Raw genomic sequence first — 21,084 nt, forward strand, 5'->3', positions numbered from 1 at the left:
CAGTCTTTCCACATGAAGAATCCTAAATGATTCAGTTTAATTTTAAAAAAGATAAAAATATTTGAAACTCTTTTGACTATGATCCTGTTTTAAGGTGGCATGGTAAGATGGAAAGTTGGAACTTTAATCTGCTATTTGTTCATTCACTCATTCCTTTATTTGCCGAATATTTTGTGAGTCCCCTTTGAATGCCAGAGACTGTGCTAGATGGTGGGAATACAAAGATAAAAGTATACATACACTTTAGTATACATTTACTAGGATGTGATCTTAGACTAATTCATTAACCTCTCTGAGCTCATTTCCTCATTTTTGAAAATAGGAATAATAAGAATTTGCAGGCATACTGGGAAGAAAAAGCAGGGTAAATATATGTAAAGTCCCAAGGATGTTTAGAATATTGTGAGTAGTCAAAACATGTCAGCTCCCCTTTGCCTTCACTAATTTCTTACAGGTCCTAAAGATATTATTTCTTCACTTGCGAACTAAGGAAGGCAGACTATAAAAACTGAGCCCTTAAAAAATTTCATGTTACTAGGACAAATTATATACTTGTGTAATAAAAGGAACTCATCTTTGATTTTTACACATGGATTTGAAAAAACTTAGTCAATAAACTCTAAACTCTTAGGGACTTGAGGTAGGGGAAGGGACATGTTGGTTGAGGACAACTTTGTCCTCGGGTAGCTTAGCATCTTCTTAATAAATGAGTCATGCACACAGAGAAAATTGAATAATTTTCAACATCAACAGCACAACTCTGTTACAAAGATGAGCCACAGCAAATGAAGCATCCATAATTTTCAATGCGTCAACAATGCAAGAGGCATCACTAAGCCAAACGAGTGAGAAAACACCCTAATGCATTAGAGTTCTGAGGAGGAAGAGGTCTCTGGGATAGGATGGCCTAGAAAGGCTTATAGACTCATTGTCCTCAAATAAATCCCCAAAGATGAGTAAAAATTCAGATAGCTAGGGAAAAAGAAAGATGATTATCAATTTGGACCAATTCAGTTTAAGTGACAAAAACCTAAATAAAATTAGTTAAAGTAAAATTGGGAAATTGTTGGCTCTTATAATTGGAAAAAAACCCAAAATGGTAAAGCTTTGAGTACAGCTGTATCTAGGTATTCAGAAGTTACTCTTTTTATCTATCTCCTTTCTCATCTCTACCTCTCTCAATTTTGGTTTGTGTCTGATTGGTTTTCCTTTCAGATAGGCTTTCCTACCAGGGGTGGCAAGATAGTACCTAGAACATATCCCACCAGCTCAACAGGTCAGAATAAAGACAGAGTTTCTCCTTTACATTAATTTTAGCAAAAATCTCAAGATTTTCTCTGATTGATGAACTAATCACATGCCCATTCTTGAAACAATAACTGAGTGATTGAATGAAGTGATTTTCTAGGTTTAGATTATATACAAACGCCCAGAGAGGGTGGGTGCATAAAGCTTCACCTCAGCTAGAATGGAAGAGAAAGCAGACGATTCTAAAGCAAAAATCAGTGTTTCTACCAAAAGAAGAGAGAATAGATGTTGACCAGGCACAGTTAACAGATGCTCCTCTTTTGTAGGGTAAACTAGCTGAAAAAAAAGTGATTATCCAGTGAGAATACAAGTATAGAGGAGAGCAAATAAAAGCAATTCCATTATGTGTACTTCTCTTTCTACCACTAATGCCTGTGTTAAAGTATTTAATTTTCATTTACCAATGAAATTTGTCTACAAATGAAGTATTCTTTACTTTGCTAATTTTGAATCTACATCCGCTACAAACTAAATATTCCACTGACAAATGTTTCATCTGTCATTCTACGAAAGCCTGAGTAACTAGAAATGTTTTCTGTTGCTTTTCTCCTAGGCTCACATAAAATGTTATTGTTAATTCTCCATGGAAATGACATTAAATGGATTTTTTTCCCACCAAATTAGAAGCATATTCTTTCTAGCCATGAAAGCTAATATACATTTCTTTCCCTCAGAATTAAGGCAGTTTTTTTTTTCATTTTCCCAGCACAATTCCAAGTGATAAAAATATTTTGATGTAACAAAAGAGCTTTCCCCAAAAAGTATCTAAATATTTGTGTCAGGTCAGTAAAGAGCCAAGCATTTGACTGAATTATTCATTTTTTACCTGATATCTGAGCATTTGGTTGATTTTCAACTGAAGGCAGCTTTAATGACCTGCTTCCAGGAATGCGTCTTGGGAGATGTGCTTTCAGGGACCTCATCTGAATCATTTAACCTTGTCATATTTCAGTTTTCTTTCTCTCCTGAAAAGACCAATAAGAAGATGAAACTACCTCAAGAAATTATTGTGAGGACTGTAATCAATAAAATTTAGACTGAAAATGCCTCACAAGATAACAGGTCAAAATATACTAACTTGTATAAGCAGTGACAAATGAAATGAATTTCATTTCTCCAGATAATCTGTAAAATACATGGAGCCAGAGTAGAATGTCTAGAGTTAAGAAACTCAGTCCGTTGAACTGATTACTGAGTTAAATATATGTTATACTTCAAGAGCTAATATGAATAAGTATAACTAATTTTGCCATACTGATAGTATAGTCAGCTTTTAATATATTTTAATATCTTAAAATATTTTAATGCTGGGGAGTTTACTGCCTGGGGACCCCCCTTGCCCATGCCTCCAGCTGCAAAACAATTCAATTGCTTTTTTTTTTTAGTCCAAAATAAAATCTCGGCTAGCTCAGAAAAAAAAAATATTTTAATGCTACATAACGTTCATATTATTATTATTTTAGAGACAAGGTCTCACTCTGTCACCCAGGCTGGAGTGCAGTGGTGTAATCATAGCTCACTGCAACCTTGAATTCCTAGGTTCAAACAATCCTTCCTGTCAGCCTACTGAGTAGCTGGGAGTATAGGTGCATACTACCACACCCAGCTAGTTTTTCAAATATTTTTGTAGAGACAGCATCTCACTCAGTTGCCTAGGCTAGCCTCAAACTCCTGGCATCAAGTGATCTTTCTGCCTTGGTCTCCCAAATTAATTTTTCAAAAAAAGTTTTATTTTAAAAGTTTTAGGTTGAGAGAAAAATTGTGAAGCTAGTGTACAGAGTTCCCATATAACCTGAAACCAAGTTTCCCTTGTTATGAACCACACTATAATTAATTAGTCTGGCACATTTGTCATAATTCATAAATCAATGTTCATAAATTATTTATCAACTAAAGACCATACTTTATTCAGGTTTTCTTTTTTTTTTTTTGCCTAATATTCTTTTTCTGTTCCAGGATCACATCAAAGAGATGGAAGCTGCATTTAGTCATTATGTCTCCTTAAGCTCCCCTTAGTTGAATCACTTTCTCAGACTTTCTTTGTTCTGATAATCTTGACAAGTTTCAAGGAGTACTAGGTCTGCTGTTTTGCAGCATGTCCTTCATCTGGGATTTGTCTGATGTTTTTCTCTTAATGAGACTGGACTTATGTGTTTGGGAGAGGAAAAACCACAAAGGTAAAATGCCATGATATTATATCAAGGAAACATATGATCAATACGATTTAGGATGCTGATGTTGACTTTCATCACCTGGCTGAGGTAGCGTTTGTCAGCTTTCTCCCCTGGAAAGTTTACCCTTTCACCTCTTTTCATACTTTACTCTGTAGGAAAGTCACTATGCACACCCCACGCCTAAGGAGCAGGGAGTTAGGTTATACCTCTTTGATGGCTGAGAATCTGCATGAATTATTTAGAATCCTGCATGGGAGATTTGTCTATTCTCTTATTTATTGAACATTTATTCAGAACATTATGGAGACACGGATATTTATTTTATGCTTTGGTTTATAATCCAAAATTACTCAATTTGTTTTGTTGTTCAAATTCTCCCACTTTGGCCATTGCAAACTCCTTTAGTTGACGTCTCTGTTCCTTTGACATACCCTCATAATTATGGTTGGGGGAGATTTTACATTCTGGTATTAACAGATGCTTCAGTCTCATCTTTTATAATCTCTACTCCAATCCTAGAAAAAAACTCATCTCTCTAAGAAACCCAGGTACTTTTTTTATCAGAGAATGTTACTAGAAACCAAGATCTGGATGATAAGTATACTCATTGTTACTGATGTATCATCATCATCCTTGCTTCTAAGCCCTCTCAGCTGAGAAGCAAGGAAATAAATATGTGTATCCTAATGCATGTATATGCACATATTTATAAACATATCTATATGTACCCACAGGTATCTATGCTGAGCTAAACATGAGTTTGTATTAATGTCTCAGATGCTAATCCATTACCACATGGATTAGCCTAGACTCCTCTCTTTGCTTGTCAATATCCTCTTATTCCAACAGTTAGAAAATTGGCTCCTAGCCTCAGCCATCTATTTACATAATTGTTTAAGCCCAGTCAACATGTGTGCCAGTATCAGAATGCTTAACTCATACACTATGGAAAACAACTTCATCAACTATAGTACAGTCTTATATATAATTTCTTTTGCCTTTAACTTATAGACTTCACTGTTTTCCAGAGTTACTTAGGTTAGCACCATTTTCCTTCAGTCCCTTCAGTGAGATTGTTTTATACATTCCTAATACAGTTAAATTTTTTTGTCACATTCTGCATTCTATCCTGGGATCCTCTGAACTCTTATTTTTTAAGATTTTACATCTATTAAAGTTCATTCTTTGTACAATAAAGTTCTATAGGTTTTGGCAAATGCATGTTATATGTCCATCATGCCATGTCATACAAAATAGTTTACCCATCTTCAAAAGTCCTCTGTGATTGTCCTGTTCAACCCTCCCTCCAACCTGCTCAAACTCCTGACAACCACTGATCTTATTGCTATCTTTATAAATTTGCCTTTTCCAAAAGGTCATAAAATTAGAATCATATCGTATATAACCTTTTCAGACTAGCTTCTTTCAATTAGCAATATGGATTTAACATTCATCCAAGTTTTTCCATGACTTCATAGAACGCTTTATAATATTTCATTGTGTGGATGTATGAAATTATTTTATCCATGCTTCTACTTCAATTGAGCTACTTCAGCACAGACATGGTTAAAATAATTTGTTTCCCATTTTTTATGATTATGAATAAAGCTGCAATATACATTCACCGGCAGGTATTTAAGTGGAAAAAGTTTTCAAATGTTAGGTAAACACCAATGAATGTGATTGCTAGATAAGAAAGTGCCAAAATACCTTCCAAAGTGACTGTATTATTTTGCTTTCCCTCCAATAATGAATGTTTCCATTGTTCCACTTTCTAGCCAAAAATTGATATTTTCAGTATTTTCAGGTTTTAGCCATTCTGATAAATGGCATCTCATTACTGTTTAAATTTTCAATTCCCTAATGACAATATTGAACATCTTCTCAAATGCTTGTTTGTCATCTGCATATCTTCTTTGGTATAGTTTCTGTTTAGATCTTTTGACCATTTTTGGTTGGTTTTTGTTTTCTTACAGTTGAGTTTTAAGAGTGATTTGTATATTATGGATACAAGTCCTTATTCAGATATGCGTTTTGCAAATATCTTCTTCCAGGCTGTGGCTTGTATTTTATTCTCTTAACACTTTCCCCTCCCCACAGAGCAAAAGCTTTTCATTTCAATAAAGTTCATTTATTCATTTTTATTTTATGGCATTGTATTTAAAAGCTCATCATTCAAACCAAGGTCACTTAGATTTTCTCCTAATTTTAAATTTTAAATGTAGGTCTAATATCCATTTGAAGTTAATTTTTGTTATCTCAAAGGTGTTAGGTCTGTATCTAGGTTAAATTTTCATACATGGACATCCAATTATTTATGCACCATTTGTTGAATTGAATCGCCTTTTCTTTTTTCTCAATGATCAGTTGACTATGTTAGTGTGAGTGTATTTCTGTATACTGAATTCTGTTCAGTTCATTTATGCATCTATTCTTTTGCAATATAACACTGGTTAAATTACTGTAGCTTTATAGTAAATCTTACATTGGGAAGTGTCTGTCCTTGAACTTTATTCTTTCTCTTCAGTATTGTGTTTGCTATTCTAGGTCTTTTTTTAAAATCAATTTTTAAACACTACAGAGTACTTTCCTGGGATTTTGGTTGAGTTAACATTGAATCAATAGAGCAAGTTTGGAAAGAGTGACATCTTAACAATACTGAGTTTCCAACCCATGGACATAGAATATCTCCTTATTTACTTACTTAGGTCCTGTTCCGTTTCTTCCATCAGAGTTTTGTAGTTTTCTGCATTTAGAGCATTATGATTTTGTTGGATCTGCACCAAACTATTTTTTAGTTTCTATTATATATAGCATTGTTTTAAATTTCTAAGTCCAATAGTTTATTGCTGAAATAAATAAAGCAATTGATTTTTGTATACTAGCTTTGTACCATATAACTTTTCTATATTTGCTTTTTAACTCTAGGGTTTCTGTTTTGTGTTTTGCTAATTTGGGAGATTTTCTACATTGACAATTACGTCATGGTGAAGAAAGATAATTTTGTTTCTATCTTCCCATCTATATAATATATAATCTTTATTCCTGCCTCTTGTCTTAGCAGTGTATAGTACTTCATAGGTATTGTTCAATAGGACTGGTGAAAAAAGACACTTCCTAAGATTTCTTCTCAATCTTAAAGGAAAAAAAAAAACACCTACTTTCCCACGATTAAGTATGATGTTAGCTATGGTTTTTTTGTTTTGTTTTGTTCTGTTTTGTAGTTTCTTTTTTCATCAAATTGGAGACTATTCTCAGTTTGCTGAGAGTTATTAATGGGTGTATGAGTGTTTCAAATGCATTTTCTTCATCAGTTGATATATTTTCTTCTTTATCCTGTTGATTTTATGGATTACATTGATTGATTTTAAAATATCAATTCAGCCTTCCATACCTGAATTAAATTCCACTTGATCTTGGTGTGTAATTTTTAAAATGTTGTTGGATTTGATTTGCTAATATTTTGTTTAGATTTTTTTCATTTATGTTCATGAGCTATATTGCTCTATTGTTTTCCTTGTTTGTAATGTTTTTTATCTGGTTTTGGTATTAGGTTAATGCTAGCTTCATACAATGAATTAGGGAGTGTTATTTATGCTTCAGTTTTCTGAAAAAGATAATGGAGCATTGGTATCATTTGTTGCTTACATGTTTCATAGAACTTACCAGTGAAACCATTTGTTCTATGCTTTATTTTTTGGTAAGGTTATTAATAATAGATTCTTTAATACATATCAACCTATGGAGATTAACCTTTTCTCTTTGTGTGAGTTTTGGAAGTTTGTGTCTTTCAATGAATTGATCCTTTTCAGGTGAATTATGAAATTTATGGGCATAGAGTTGTTCATAGTGCTAAAGTACTTTATTATCTTTTCAGTGTTTGTGGGAACAACAATGATTAACTCTTCCTTCATTTTTGATATTGATAATGCGTGTCTTCTCTCATTTTTCTTGCTTAGCCTGATTAGAGGTTTATCAATTCTATCAGTCTTTTCAATCATATTTTAGTTCTGTTTATTTTCTCTATTTTTTCCTGCTTTTAATTTCATTGATTTCTGCTCTAATTTTTATTATTTATTTTCTTCTGCTTATTTTGAAGTAAATTATTTTTCTCTCTTTAGTGTCCTATAGTTGAAGCTCAGATATTGATTTTGGATCTTTCTTCTTTTAACATTTCTTACAGGGTAGTTTTGCTGACAATTAATTCATTCAGTTTTATTTGTCTGAGAAGGTCTTTATTTTACCTTTACTTTTGAAGAGTAATTTCACTAGATATAGCGTTCTAGATTGTGATGTTTTCCTTCAAAGCTCTAAATATTTCACTGCACATTCTTACTGCTTGCATTGTTTCTGATAAGAGGTCCACTGTAACTGTAATTCTTCTCCTTACCCCTCAATAGAGGAGATGCTTGTTGTTTTCTTCTCCTTCTTTCTACATTTCCTCTTTTCTTTGGTATACTGCAGTTTGAATCTGATACACACAGGTATAACTTTGGTTTTGGGTGAGGGGAGATGTATCCTCTTTGGTATTCTCTGAGCTTCCTGGATCAGTGTTTTTGGTTTTTGTTTTTTGTCTTGGTCATTATTACTTGAAATATTTATTTTGCCTTGTACTTTCTTTCTTCTTCTGGTATTCCAATTATATGTAACACTTTTTAAAATTTCCCAGAGTTCTTAGAAGTTCAGGGTTTTTTTAATTCTCTTTTTGCTATGCATTGCTATTTCAGAAAGTCAGTGTTCTAAAAGGATAATCATTTTAAATGCTCACAAAAACTAGATTAAAATTGCCACAGGGGAGGAAAAATACTGACATTTCTGTTGACCTATCCTCAAGTTCTTTGATTCTTTCTTCAGCTGTGTCAAGTCCACTGATAAGCACAACAAAGGCATTATTTATTTCTGTAAGAGTTTTTATTCATTTTTAGTATTTCTTTTCATTCTTTGTTAGTTTTTATCTGTCTGTTTACATTACCCATCTCTCCTTGCATATTGTGTGGTTTTTCCAGTACAGCCATATTAAATCATAGTTATTTTAAATTTCTTGTTTCATAATTCATGATTTGTGTTATATCTGAATCTGGTTCTAATGCTTGTTTTGTCTCTTCAGACTGTGCTTTTCTTTGCTTTAGTCCTTTCTTGCCTCCTAGCTTTGTCATTTACATTCCCTCTGCCTGGAATACTCTTTCTCTTTAAAGATATTCCTTCACTAACTCCTGTTTTTCATTTATGTCTCATCACAAGTCCCATTTCTTCTGGGAAACTTTCCCTATCCCTTTATAACTATGCATTGCTGACCAGTTTTTCTTTTTTTCAAGATGCTCTCACATTTCCCTGTGTCTCGTAGAGTTACCCTTATTATATCATACCATTTATTATGTCATAATTATATGATCCATAAAAGTTTGTCTACCTTTATGTTCTTAATACAAAACACAGTTTTTGGCACATACAGTATCTTCATAAACATTTAATGAAAGAGTGGATAAAGTGCCCTACTAGCAAATGGCAAATTGTGTTTAAAACTCAAGATTTTTTTGTCCCAAGACTATGGCCTAAGCAACTGCACTCTGCTGCCCCCATCTCAAAAGTTACTGGAATTTGGAATATAAGGCCAGGACAATTTTTAAATAAAGCAGAGAGGGGCCAACTAGTTTCAGGATAAACTTGGACAAAGCATCTAATTCCAATAGAAAAAGCTAAAAATCGGTGTCCTTTGTTGGTAAAAGTTCAAATTTATTAACATAGGAAATCAGACCTCACAAGATTTGGCTATAATGTGAGCCAAATCAGTATAAATCAAGGGTTTATAGATTCAAAAGAAAATATCAGTAGGAGAGTTGAAGTTTGAATAAAATGTTTCTAATAAAAATTTATAATTGCTTTATCAATACAGAATCACACTACAAGGGAATATTTCTTCTCTTTCCTTTAAAAAATGTAATAATTTTGTTTAATATTAAGGTATTCATCTATAAGTATTCAAAAGTAACTCTGCAATTGCTTGTTTAAAAGTGTGGCCCCCTAAAGTGAAGCCTTTCAGAAATACTGCATGTCATCACAACAGGTTTTCTAAAGCATACTTTCTACCCTACAAGTCAAGATTGTAAGCTAATGCTTCCTTTTTCTTTTTATATATTTTTTCTAATAAGTGTTTTTTCCTAAATAAAAGGATTTTAGCCCCAGAGAATCATCAGAGCACTTACTAATCAATGCTTGTTTTGGTAGAATGCACATTCTTATTTGAAATCTCTTACTTATAATTATAAAGCAGTATTACAGGGGCCCACCCTATCCATAGGGTGCACAGGCAACCCAAGAAAATATTTTCCACCCACCTGAGAAATATTAAGTCTTCACCAAGGAAAACATATTCCATCATCAATATAAATATATTACATTCATTACATGTCATAGTGTTGGAGATGGAAATAGTGGATCAATTTCTGTTTTTCTTTCTTTTATTGTTTTTTTAAAAATAGGAGATGAAAAGGTCTTTCTTTTTCTCTCTTTAAACTCAGTCTGATTTGTATTGTTTTACAACCTGGCAATATATTTTTCATCAAAGCAAGAAGATACACACTAGAATTACCACACTGTGTCTAATCTAGCATATCAATCAGGTTACATGGGGCTAAGTTTAAAACAGTCATATGAGGCATAAAACTAACTCATTCAGAAACAGAAACACAAAATTGGGCAATTGATGACCCTGGGGATTAAACTTCATTTTGCAATGGGTTGTCACGTCACCTGAATGGCTAACCCGGGCTGGTCCAGGAGGTCCCCAAAGATCAAGTCCATGAATCAGTGCTTCAACCAAATCTGGATTTATTCTACCTCTAAGGTTGCATCTGCCCAGTTAACTGTTGGCAAGAATTAAGTGGAAAATTAGATTATTATGCTTTTGTGTTAAAAACCAAAATAAAATACAATTTAAAACCCTCAGGAGTATTTTGTACAAAACTTTTCCCTGCTATTAATGTGTTTCTTCCATCTTTGCTATCTAGATTTTACCTGTTGTGCAAAGGCACACTCGAATGCTACTAAAACCCCTCAGGCCCTCAAATGAAAAGAATCTTTTATTGCCCAAACTCCCATACCATTAAAATACCTCTGTCTCTTATTGCATTAACTGTTTTCTACTATATAAAATACTTATAATGTCTGTATATGTTATCTCTTTTATCATATATTTATTATATATTTTACTTACTGTCCTCTACAGTAAGTAAAATGTGTTTGGCTTTAAAGGTACTCACTGATTTAAAGGCGATAGGAATGGACATAGTTTGTTAGACTATAACAACAACTCTGATATAATTTATTAAACACATAATATTTATCCTGGAATCTACTAGGTCGTATATATGCTTGGTACCATGAAGGTAAAACATCTAAATAATTGATTCTGTGTTGAGCTCTTTCTTTGGTTATATGGATATCTTTCTTGTATGGCCAGTTAAATGGTTCATTAAATGTTAAATGTTTGTCACGTGAATAAATGAACGAAAAAAATACCCAAAATGGCATAGAATTATATTTTGTCAGAGTGTACATGTCTACATTCTATGTCATATAAAGATATATTAAATTATTTTTCTTTTTAACACCTTGAGCTGTTCTTTCTCTTTGAATACATGTATGTACATGCACAAGCATTTGGACAAAGTTTTATAAAGCAAAAGGTAGAACAAGGTATAAAATTAAAATAATTTTCCTCTCTTTGTTCTTGCCATTTCAGATGATGGAAAATTATCCTTTGAAGAATTCAAAGCATATTTTGCAGATGGTGTTCTCAGTGGAGAAGAATTACATGAGCTCTTCCATACCATTGATACACATAATACTAAGTAAGGAACTTTTTATCCCTGGATTTCATAAATGAGGCAGAGAGAATGTGAATGCATTCATACCCAGAAAGGAGAAAAAGAGGCACAATGTAGAGGGTATATTTTGCAATGTTTGCCTATGTTTAATTCTGAGATATCTCGTCAGCAATTAAAATGCTCTGAAAAACTGAATTGGAATAGGAAAATAATGATCTTTTGTACTAAGCTCCCCTGAAGTGTTTTTAGATTGTTCTCACTTTCCAGAATGTAAAACAAAAGTATAAATTATAAATAATTCTGGTTCTACCATTAATTTAAAAAGTAGAGTTTTGCCTTGTTATTTAGGCTTCATCCCAATTTGCTTTGTTCAAAAATTGTTCTTAGGCCATTCTTACATTAACACAGTGAAATGGAAGAACCGTAGCAGTTATCTGGACAATTCAGGTGTGCTGAATTCCAAATCACTGTTATCTGAGAGATGCAGGTAATGCAGAACAGGATTATCTCTGAAGAGCCACTGTCCACAGTGATCCATTCATTTTACTTACTTTGCCTATACAGATCTCTCTTTTGCATTAGCATAACATTTATGAAGCTGCTATTTATATTCTCATTATGCTAAAAATATAAAATAATGAGGAGTTTAGGGTATAGAGCAGTGGAAATATGCTGCTTGTTTTGGGCAGTTGAACCAAATCACATCATTTGTGACAGTCACAATTACAAAACCCTTATATGAAAAACCACCATTTCAGCCATGGCCTTGAGACCCATCAGTGTGTCTATTGCTTGAAAAATCACTATCTCGTCTTAGGCAAAGTGTTCAGATGGCTCCAGGCAGTGAACCAGCATGCCAAGAAAATGCTCTTAGGCTACATCTATAAACAGCCATTTTTTTGAGGCTATTAAGAAAAATTAAAAGATTAAATTCACTTTACTCAAGCAGTTGAATATTTTTTAAATAACTAATTTATAAGTTTCTTGACCTCATTGGGGCTTCAAATTCTTCATCAAATGGCTTAAGTATTTTGTTGACAGAAACAGTATTCTTGGGTAACTGTACTCAACAATAACTCTAGTATATCGGGTCCCCAGTAGGTATTGGCAGTACAACATGAACCAGCTTATGGTTTTATGGATAAATAGACCAATTAGTTGATCTCTTCAATATAATTCATAAATGCTTTAATTGAGGAATGCACAGGACATTTTGGGACCATAAGTCCCAAAAGGGAGGAAATTTTAGCCCAATTTGGTAGGCCCAGGGAAGATTTACAGGAGCTGAATCATTATGGGAGATTAGAGATTCCTCAGGTAAAGAAAGGGGTGGGGAGAAGAACATTCCAATCAGATGGAGAAGCATGAGAAAAGGCCTGGAAGAAGAAGGTGAAGCGCAGCAACAAGTAGTTTCTTACTACTAAACTATCAGCTGGTAAGGCGGAGAGTGAAAGCTGAATCTGGAGAGGAAAGAAAGGACCAGACAAGTTTGCATTTTGTGGTTGCAGAAGTGCTTCAACTTTATCCTGAAGGCCAGGGAAAACTATTAAAGAACTTGAGCCAGGCTGCAACATCTTTATGGGTCACTGTGGATCTACTAAAGGACAGGCTTAAAGGGGTAATAGTTGACTCCTTAAATTGCTCCTGGGGAAGAATATTTATTCGTGAAAGAAAGGAAGCCCTGTTGTACTTTACTGAGATATGATACTTGAAAGAAAGAAGGAGCAGAGGCTCCCTTTGTGGCTTAGGTTTTGGAAGTTGAGATTTTAATGCTTTGTTATATATACTGATTATATCTTCCTCGTTACAATTAGTATTGGAGTTTAAACAACATCTGAGTTTGGAACATTTATTGAGAGCCATAATAGTTCCAAAATTGGGTGTTATGAAGACTTTTTAATCTGTTAAATTTAATATTAATATTCATATTAATGAAACAATTTTCAATAGATCTTGTCAGCCTGTTTGCTATTTGATTTATATAGTTATTAATTTAGATTACTTGGCATAGCTTTAAGACTACTAAATGTTAAAGAAGTTAATGTAATGATTGATACAGCAAATCTAAAGGAATAATTATTATTACCAGTTTCTCTCATATGCATTAGTAACAAGAAATGTTTTCTGATCATAATGATGTTCAACCTTAATTTGTAGCTAAAGTATATTTTAGGTAGAGACTTCTGAATTATATTCATGAAATTTCTTTTTTAAGAAAGGGATGTCAGTGTCAGTCTTTTACTGAGATTAAATCAAACATTGGCACAGAAATTTTTGACCTATATTTGAAGAAACTGATAACTTTTATCTTGACATGATCCAAGTTTTAATTATTTTAACCAATGCATTATATATGCCAATTATTTTCCTCTTCCACTCACCGTCTACGAAGATAAGCTTTCCTCCAATTCCTGCCTCTGTTCAATATCCCTGACCACTCTGATTTAATCAAGACTACAACCTGGCCTGAAGGAGCCAGTCATGGGTAACTTGGACCAAAACAATCCGACTCACAGTCTCACACTGTTTATGGTGGGCTGTGAGAGTCGGAGTCAATGAACATCTGCTGCCGAGGCCCCTCTGGCTACCTGGCTCCTGCCTTTCCTAATGTCAGGACTTTTGACTTCACTTTGGAGTCCATTTAATTGGTATCTCTCTAAAACACTCCATTTTCTTGAACTTGTTTAAGTAAGATTCTGTTCCTTGTGAAAGAATGTTCTAAGACATTTTTTGCTGCTCTATTAGAATCCTTATATTGTGAGTCTTTGATAGAAATTACATTCCTAATCTATACATCCTGATTATTTCATTCAGAGCAGTGAATTTAGAAGTGAAAAGAACCCTGAGTAAAAGTAAGAGAAATTTGGAGGCATGGGAAACCCAGCTTTCCATCACACCTTTTTAATTATTATTTTAAATTGATAGACATTTTTCATTATGTTCAGACATTTGGAAAGTTTTCCTGAGTTTTTCTTGCATATAGTAATTGGTTGAGTGTGAAACAAAAGACCAGCTTGTTTCTGTGGATGGTACTTGGGATATTTTGCATGGCAAAGGAGAATAAGGTCAAATATGTTTTTGTCAACAGGGAAAAATAGTGCTGAAAACTTTGATTTTTCTCAAGCTTTAAGAAAAGTGCATACAATTTAATGTTCTGAAATAATCCTGAAGGATATCATGGCCACCTTATAAAACTTTCATAATTTCCAAGACTTTTGTCAAGCATCATTTTAACTCTATTGTTTCTGGGTCAAATATATTTTTCATATTCTTTTTAAAAAAATCAATCCCTCAGTCATTTTATTGAGTTTATTGCATCCTTTCCAGACTCGTTAAAGATTTTTTAAACTCACGTTTTTCTCAACTTTCATGAAGTTGCTCTTCATAAAAGATACTTAGAGCCCTTAAAATTTGTTTGTAAAAGAAACTATCCTAGCAGAACCTAAATCTACATCTTGGTATCTTGCAAATTGGAACCATCACACCAGTCAGAGAGCAAGAATAAATACAGGAAAGATCATAAAGAGGCAACTTCCATGGTTCATCAAAAGTGTTCTCATTCATCAGAAAGCCAGTCCATCTACATTTTGCAGTTAGTTATAGGAAAATATGAAGAATTTAGCATAAATCCTTGTGATGTTAATTATAGCAGACAAAGGGGAGAGATCCCCTGGAGCCCAGAACCAATTTTCCCAGCACACTGCACTTTAGAGTTCCAGATTGTCAGGGTAGACCAAATGGTAGACCAGATGGAAGTTTCACTCCTATGTCAGAGAGTGAACATCCCAGGGCCCTCAGATGGGAGCCTGCGAGTAGACATAGATGACTGATGTCTTCTGATCAAGTGTTCTTTATTTATTCCAAGCTAAAATGATTTTTTGGGTGCTGAGCATTGGGATTTCAACCTAGTACTTGTTAGCACACCAAAAATATCACCGCCTACTAAAAGAGCATAGTCCATCTTGAGCTAGCTCTGAAAGTTTAAAAAGCTCTATCTTAAACCATACTGAAATCTGTCTCTCTCAACTTCTACTTGCTTCAGCTCTGTAGGGCAGAATATGCATATTTTATGTCAAGTCTTTCTAATCTTTAAAGACAGTTTTCATGCACCAATGAGATGAAGTCCCATAATAATTGGAAAGTAATGAAATCAAAGGATTTGTTTCAGATGGCAGAATTTTGCTCCTTTGGAAACAGAAAAAGTACTTCATATTGTATTTGTGCATGACAGATACATTCCAAATCTTGATGAGTTAGGTGATGAAGCCACTTTCCTTCTTGAATAATCCATTATGCTTAAGTGGTCATATACTGTGTGCAGTAGGAAAAGAAGGAAGCATCAGTACTCATGGAATAGGCAATAAGTTGATCCAAAGAGCATGGAGCACAATCTGCATGACATTGCAACTACAAAGGTTATTGCAATTCCAGTAGTGCACAAGAGAGATCTCCTGCTTAATATAGCTTATACTATCTTCAACTAAGCTGAAGTCTTGGAAAGCAGTACCAAGACTTAAGTTCCTGGAGAATAGAGAAGGCCACAGTCCCAGGTACTCAGCTAAGCAAGTATGGTATGACTGAGAGATGGTCTGGCTGTATGTCAAGAGAACAAAGTGAAGATCAAAGTCCAGAGTACATCAGACTAACATACATACAGTGGACACACTGGGCTTGCCAGGCTTGGGCTTCAGCAATACCAATTTGGCTAAGAAGCCCTGGCAGAACTGTGCTTCAGGTTTTCAGACAAGGCCTGCACTGGCCATCAGGAAACTAGTGGAGGACATAGAGTCCACTTAGAATTTCTTTCTATCCATGAACCAAGGCTTAGCTGTGGAAACTAGGCAGTGGGCTGATCTCTGTCCAGGCTTTAAGTAGCTTTCTTGGCATAAACAGATACAGGCCAGCAGATGTATGCTGTTTTTGAGAGAGAGGCATGATTTTCAGAATGCTTTGCATGCCAGATGAGGGATGGAGTCAGAGGAACCACAAAGCTATAGAGAGAATAACATTCTTTTGACAGATTTTTCTCAACTTCTCTTTAGGCCCTACTTGGCAGAAGTCACAGCAGGGCAAATGATTCTGTAGTAGGTAAGAATTATTGGTTGTGAGTGACAGAGATATAAATTAAACTGACTTAAGGAAATAATTGTCTGGCTGATGTGTCTTATAGGTCCAGTGATAGATTTCACATGTGCTGAAGGTAGCTATTCAAACGGTGTTGCTGAAAATCTGTCTCCCATTGTCTCTCACCTCTTCTTGTCCCTGTATTAAGTGTTCTCTTGGGAGGGTCCTCTCGCTGAGAGGCCAAGATGGTTACTAGAAGCTCAAGGTTCATATTGCCACTGACTTAGCAAATGTTAGAGAAACTGCTTTTATTTCCCAATAGTCTTAGCAAATCCTGGTCTTGAATTATGTTAGCCTGGCTTAGATCTCATGCATATTCCTGGACAAATCACCATTTTTAAGAAAACATAATGGAAATGGAAAAACAAAATGGAACCAGGATGGTGTTTCACAATAAAGGTGAATAGATGCCAGGTGGGCAAAACTTGAGTCTCTCACAGATCAAATAACTGCTTGTTCAGCCTCAAAGGCTTCTCTTTACCCTCTCATATTTTACTGGAAGATAATCTCCTTCCCCAAGAGGACAAAGGGCATGGAGTTTAAACTCCAGAGAGTTCTTACTACTTGTGGGATCAATCAGGAAAATCTGTAGCTATTTATAATGGAAAACACTGAAGTCAGGGAGAATTCTGTTGTCACAGGCTTCCTGGTCCCACTGAGCTGCCCAGGGTTCTAGCCCCTGACACCCTCACCCTTCCTGACCATCTGATTGATTCTGTTCCCAGGAGTCCTGCTTTCCCAATCTCTTACCTACTAGAGCAATGCCTCTGATGCCCTTCTGGTCTTGACAGCTCTTTGTATCTTCAGCAGCTACCAAAACTTAGACTTTGTAACGCCTGGTCTTCTTCCCCTTAGTCTTTCTCTGTAATCACTCACCTAGTTTAGATGTTCTGGGAAGTTTTCACATATTGTGCTATGCTTATTTCTTGAGAATTTAAAAATTATGAAGAATTACATACAAAACTAAGCAACACTATTTGATTATATCCTATGCAGCTGTACTTTTTACCACATTTTTAGAGGCTGAAAACTGAAAAACCAGGACTCACTCTAAACTATTACTGGGCCTACGGTTATTGATTCCATTTGGGCATTAGAACTAACCTGTGGCCATCAGATTTCCTCATCATTCACTGATTTTTAGGTCTACTTTTCACTTCAGCAATTACTGAAACCCATTTACTTGATTCAACTGAAACCCATTTACTTGCTTTGAAAATCTTTGATGAGCTCACAAAGATATGGAGAGAAAAAAACCCTAAGATTTTTTTAAAAACTCTTCTTTCCTAGGAAGGCATTTAATGGGCATCACTACCATCTCCTCCTAAATCAGGCCATTCCACAACCTGCAGTGTGGATTGGGGCACTGCATTCTTCCCTGGAGGAAGTGTGCAGAATCAACAAGCCAAATTCTGCTTCATAATTAAAAGATTAGCAAAGTTTGGAGAATTTATAAAGGAGAGGATTTTAAAGGGATTTTTTCAAATGACATGGAACTAGTTTATTCGTAGTCATAATTTTAAAAAAAAGAACTGGTTCTAATTTTCTCTGACAAAAATGGTACTCAGGTCAAATTTTGTGTTCAAGGCGGTTCCTATATAATTTCTAAAGATATTTAATTTTTAAAGGAAATGCTTAATTTCTAACTAAATAGGAAAATACATTTATGAAGTGATTATGTACCAGGCAATTCACTTGCATCATTATTTAATCTTTAACAAACAAAATAAGAACATATTGTTATTCATAGCCAACAGTTAAGCAATCTGACACAAAGAGTTAAATAACTTGTCCACAGTTACACAGATATTATAAGAGCCTGGGATTTCCCCAGGTCTTCCTGAAAACCAAACCCAAGCTCTTTCCATTGCCGTATCATCTTAGTAAAATTTCATCGTTTTTGAAGTAATTTCATGTATCAGAAATCAAAATATTCCAAGGCAATTTTTAAAAATCACTTTCAGGTAATTTAACCTTGATGAAAAGATGGTTAATTCTCTCTAGCAGTAGAATATATTTGGATGTACACTATAAAGGTAATTGCTTTAATTGCTGCCTTTATCTCTTCTCTTTTTATATCTATTATGTAGGGTTTTTACAGTGTGGGAGTTGCTACAATGTAGAAATGTTATTCTTTTCTGTGGACATTGTTTCCATTCTTTGCACATTTTCTCTCCCTCTATCCTACCTTTATACTTAGAATTCACCTTCTACTTTTAGACTTAGTTCCTGCCCTTCTCCATCCCATCACTTTGCATTTGCCATATTTTCTCTTTGTTCTTCAGAACACTCAGAGTTTTGCTTTTTTCTTTAATTGTTTGTATTAAGGGCCCTTGCTTTCAAACTTTTTCATATATTGTTATATTTTCAATCTTATCTAGAGAATTATTTTTCTGCTTTTCATCTATTCCTCCCCAAAAAAAGCATCAATTATTATTTTTTTAATTGTAAGTTCTGGGATACATGTGCAGAATGTACAGGTTTGTTACATAGGTACACATGTGCTACTGTGGTTTGTTGCATCCATCACACACGTTTAAATTCTTTTTTAATCTTAATTGAACTCTTTCTTTCCATCAGCCATGAAAGAGTTGCCATTTTGAAGAAAAATCAATTTCTGCTCAAAATATAAATTGTCTATTGAGGATGCTAGGTGAATGATTTATTCACATAAATGCAGTTTTTTTCCTTATCTCATCAATATCCACCAAATGAATGAAATCAATACAGTAAAATTGTGACCCCAATCTCTCTAAAATTCATGATACTCACTTTGTGGATAGTTTTTTTCCTCCATATTCAATGCCCCAACCAAGTCTGTCTTTTTTGTTTTTAATCTTCACCGCCACTACCCAAAATAAGCTTTTTGCCTGTGCAACTACAGTTTTCTCAAGAATTGTCAGTTTAATCAAACAGTTACAGTTGTTCTCTATGAATCCTTAAGATTTCAGAATTCTCAGCCAAAATTCTGGTGGTGGCTCATGCCTATAATCCCAGCACTTTGGGAGGCTGGGGCAGGCAGATCACTTGAGGTCAGGAGTTCGAGACCAGCCTGGCCAACATGGCGAAACCTCATCTCTACTAAAAATGCACAAATTAACTGGGCATGGTGGCACATGCCTGTAATCCCAACTACTTGGGAGGCTGAGGCACTAGAATTGCTTGAACCCAGGAAGTGGAGGTTGCAGTGAGCTGAGATAATGAGCCATACACTCCAGCCTAAGAGACAGAGTGAAACTGTCTCAAAAAAAANAAAAAAAAAAAAAAAAAAAAAAAAAAAAAAAAAAAAAAAAAGATTTCAGAATTTTAGAAATAAACCTAGATTACAAGTAACCAAAAAGTCATTGCTTACTTTTGATGTGAAGGTTTTTTCAAGAGCAATTTTCTTAGGAAAATATTTCCCCCACTGCTATAGTCTGAATGTACATGTTTCCTGAAAATTTATATGTTGAAACCTAACATCTATAGTGATAGAATTAAGAGGTAAGGCCTTTGGCAAATGACGAGGTTATAAGGATTCCACCCTCATTAATGGGTTGAATGCCCTTTTATAAAAGAGACCTGAAGGAGCTCGTGTGTCCCTTCCACTTATGTAAGGATACATAGAAGATGCCATTGGTAAGAAGCCCTCATCAAACACCAAATCTGTTGGTGTCTTAATCTTGGACTTTGCCTCTAGAACTGTGAGCAATGAATTTCTGTTGCTTATAAATTATCCAGTCTAAAGTATGTTGTTAGAGAAGCCCAAAAGGACTAAGACACCCACAAACCAGATAATATAAACAGCACATAATTATTGTAAAAAGAATTGAATATGTAGAAAATAATAAGAGCATAAAATATCTGAAACCTCACAACCATAAGATAATTGCTGATACCGTTTAGTTACCATAGCTTTTAATGTATACATTCTATTTTAATCATGGAAAACTACTTGCTTTTAGCTTTCTTTTCCTCTTCTACATTCTACCCTTATATTATCCCCCATAACCAATCTTTGTCACCTAAAGTGGTCTTGTGTATCTTTTTTACATGTTTATGTAATCATATACACATCTGTATGTCTCATGAAAGCGTTCCCTGACCTTCCTTATTAGGTTAAATTTTCAATTCTGTATTCTCATTGTAACATGGACCACTCTCTACAGCACCTATATTATTTACAATTTTATATTTATTAGGGTGTTTATTTGATTGTGATTTACCTCTAGTCTAAATTCCATGAAAGCAGAGGCCATAACTATCTTGCTTTTCATTGATCCCCAACATAGTGTTTAGTACATATTACAAGATCAATAAACATGTGACATGATAAGAGATAAATTCCTGCTTCCCCAAATCTCATGCTATGCACTTTGCCTGAATATCCTTGCCCTTCTCAGCCTAGTAAAATTTTCTAGGTGTTAGAGGCCACCCAATGCCATAAAAGGAGTATTGCAATGCAGAAAGAACTCAGACTTGCCAGGCTTGGGCTTATGTCCCTCCACTATCTGTCTATGAGGACTTTGGGTGGTCATTCTTTTCACTGGACCACAATTTCATTGGCTTTAAAAGGGAGCCAGTGAAAGAACCCATTTTGCAGAATAATATACAAATAATAATGATTATTATTATTAAGATATATTCACTAACCTTTCCTTTTTTTTTTTTTT

The 21,084-nt window shown here is 34.5% G+C and overlaps 1 protein-coding gene across 1 annotated transcript in view; it reads left to right on the forward strand.

The window, feature by feature from the left end:
• NECAB1 (N-terminal EF-hand calcium binding protein 1) overlaps nucleotides 1-21,084 on the forward strand; it is a 154,627-nt gene that overhangs the window by 17,899 nt on the left and 115,644 nt on the right. Inside the window, exon 3 of the mRNA XM_017538065.2 lies at nucleotides 11,224-11,332. Coding sequence (XP_017393554.1) covers nucleotides 11,224-11,332 — 109 coding nt within the window. The remainder of the gene's footprint in view (nucleotides 1-11,223; nucleotides 11,333-21,084) is intronic.

This window comes from Cebus imitator, unplaced genomic scaffold (genome assembly GCF_001604975.1).
Source record: "Cebus imitator isolate Cc_AM_T3 unplaced genomic scaffold, Cebus_imitator-1.0 Scaffold109, whole genome shotgun sequence".
Lineage (NCBI taxonomy): Eukaryota > Metazoa > Chordata > Mammalia > Primates > Cebidae > Cebus > Cebus imitator.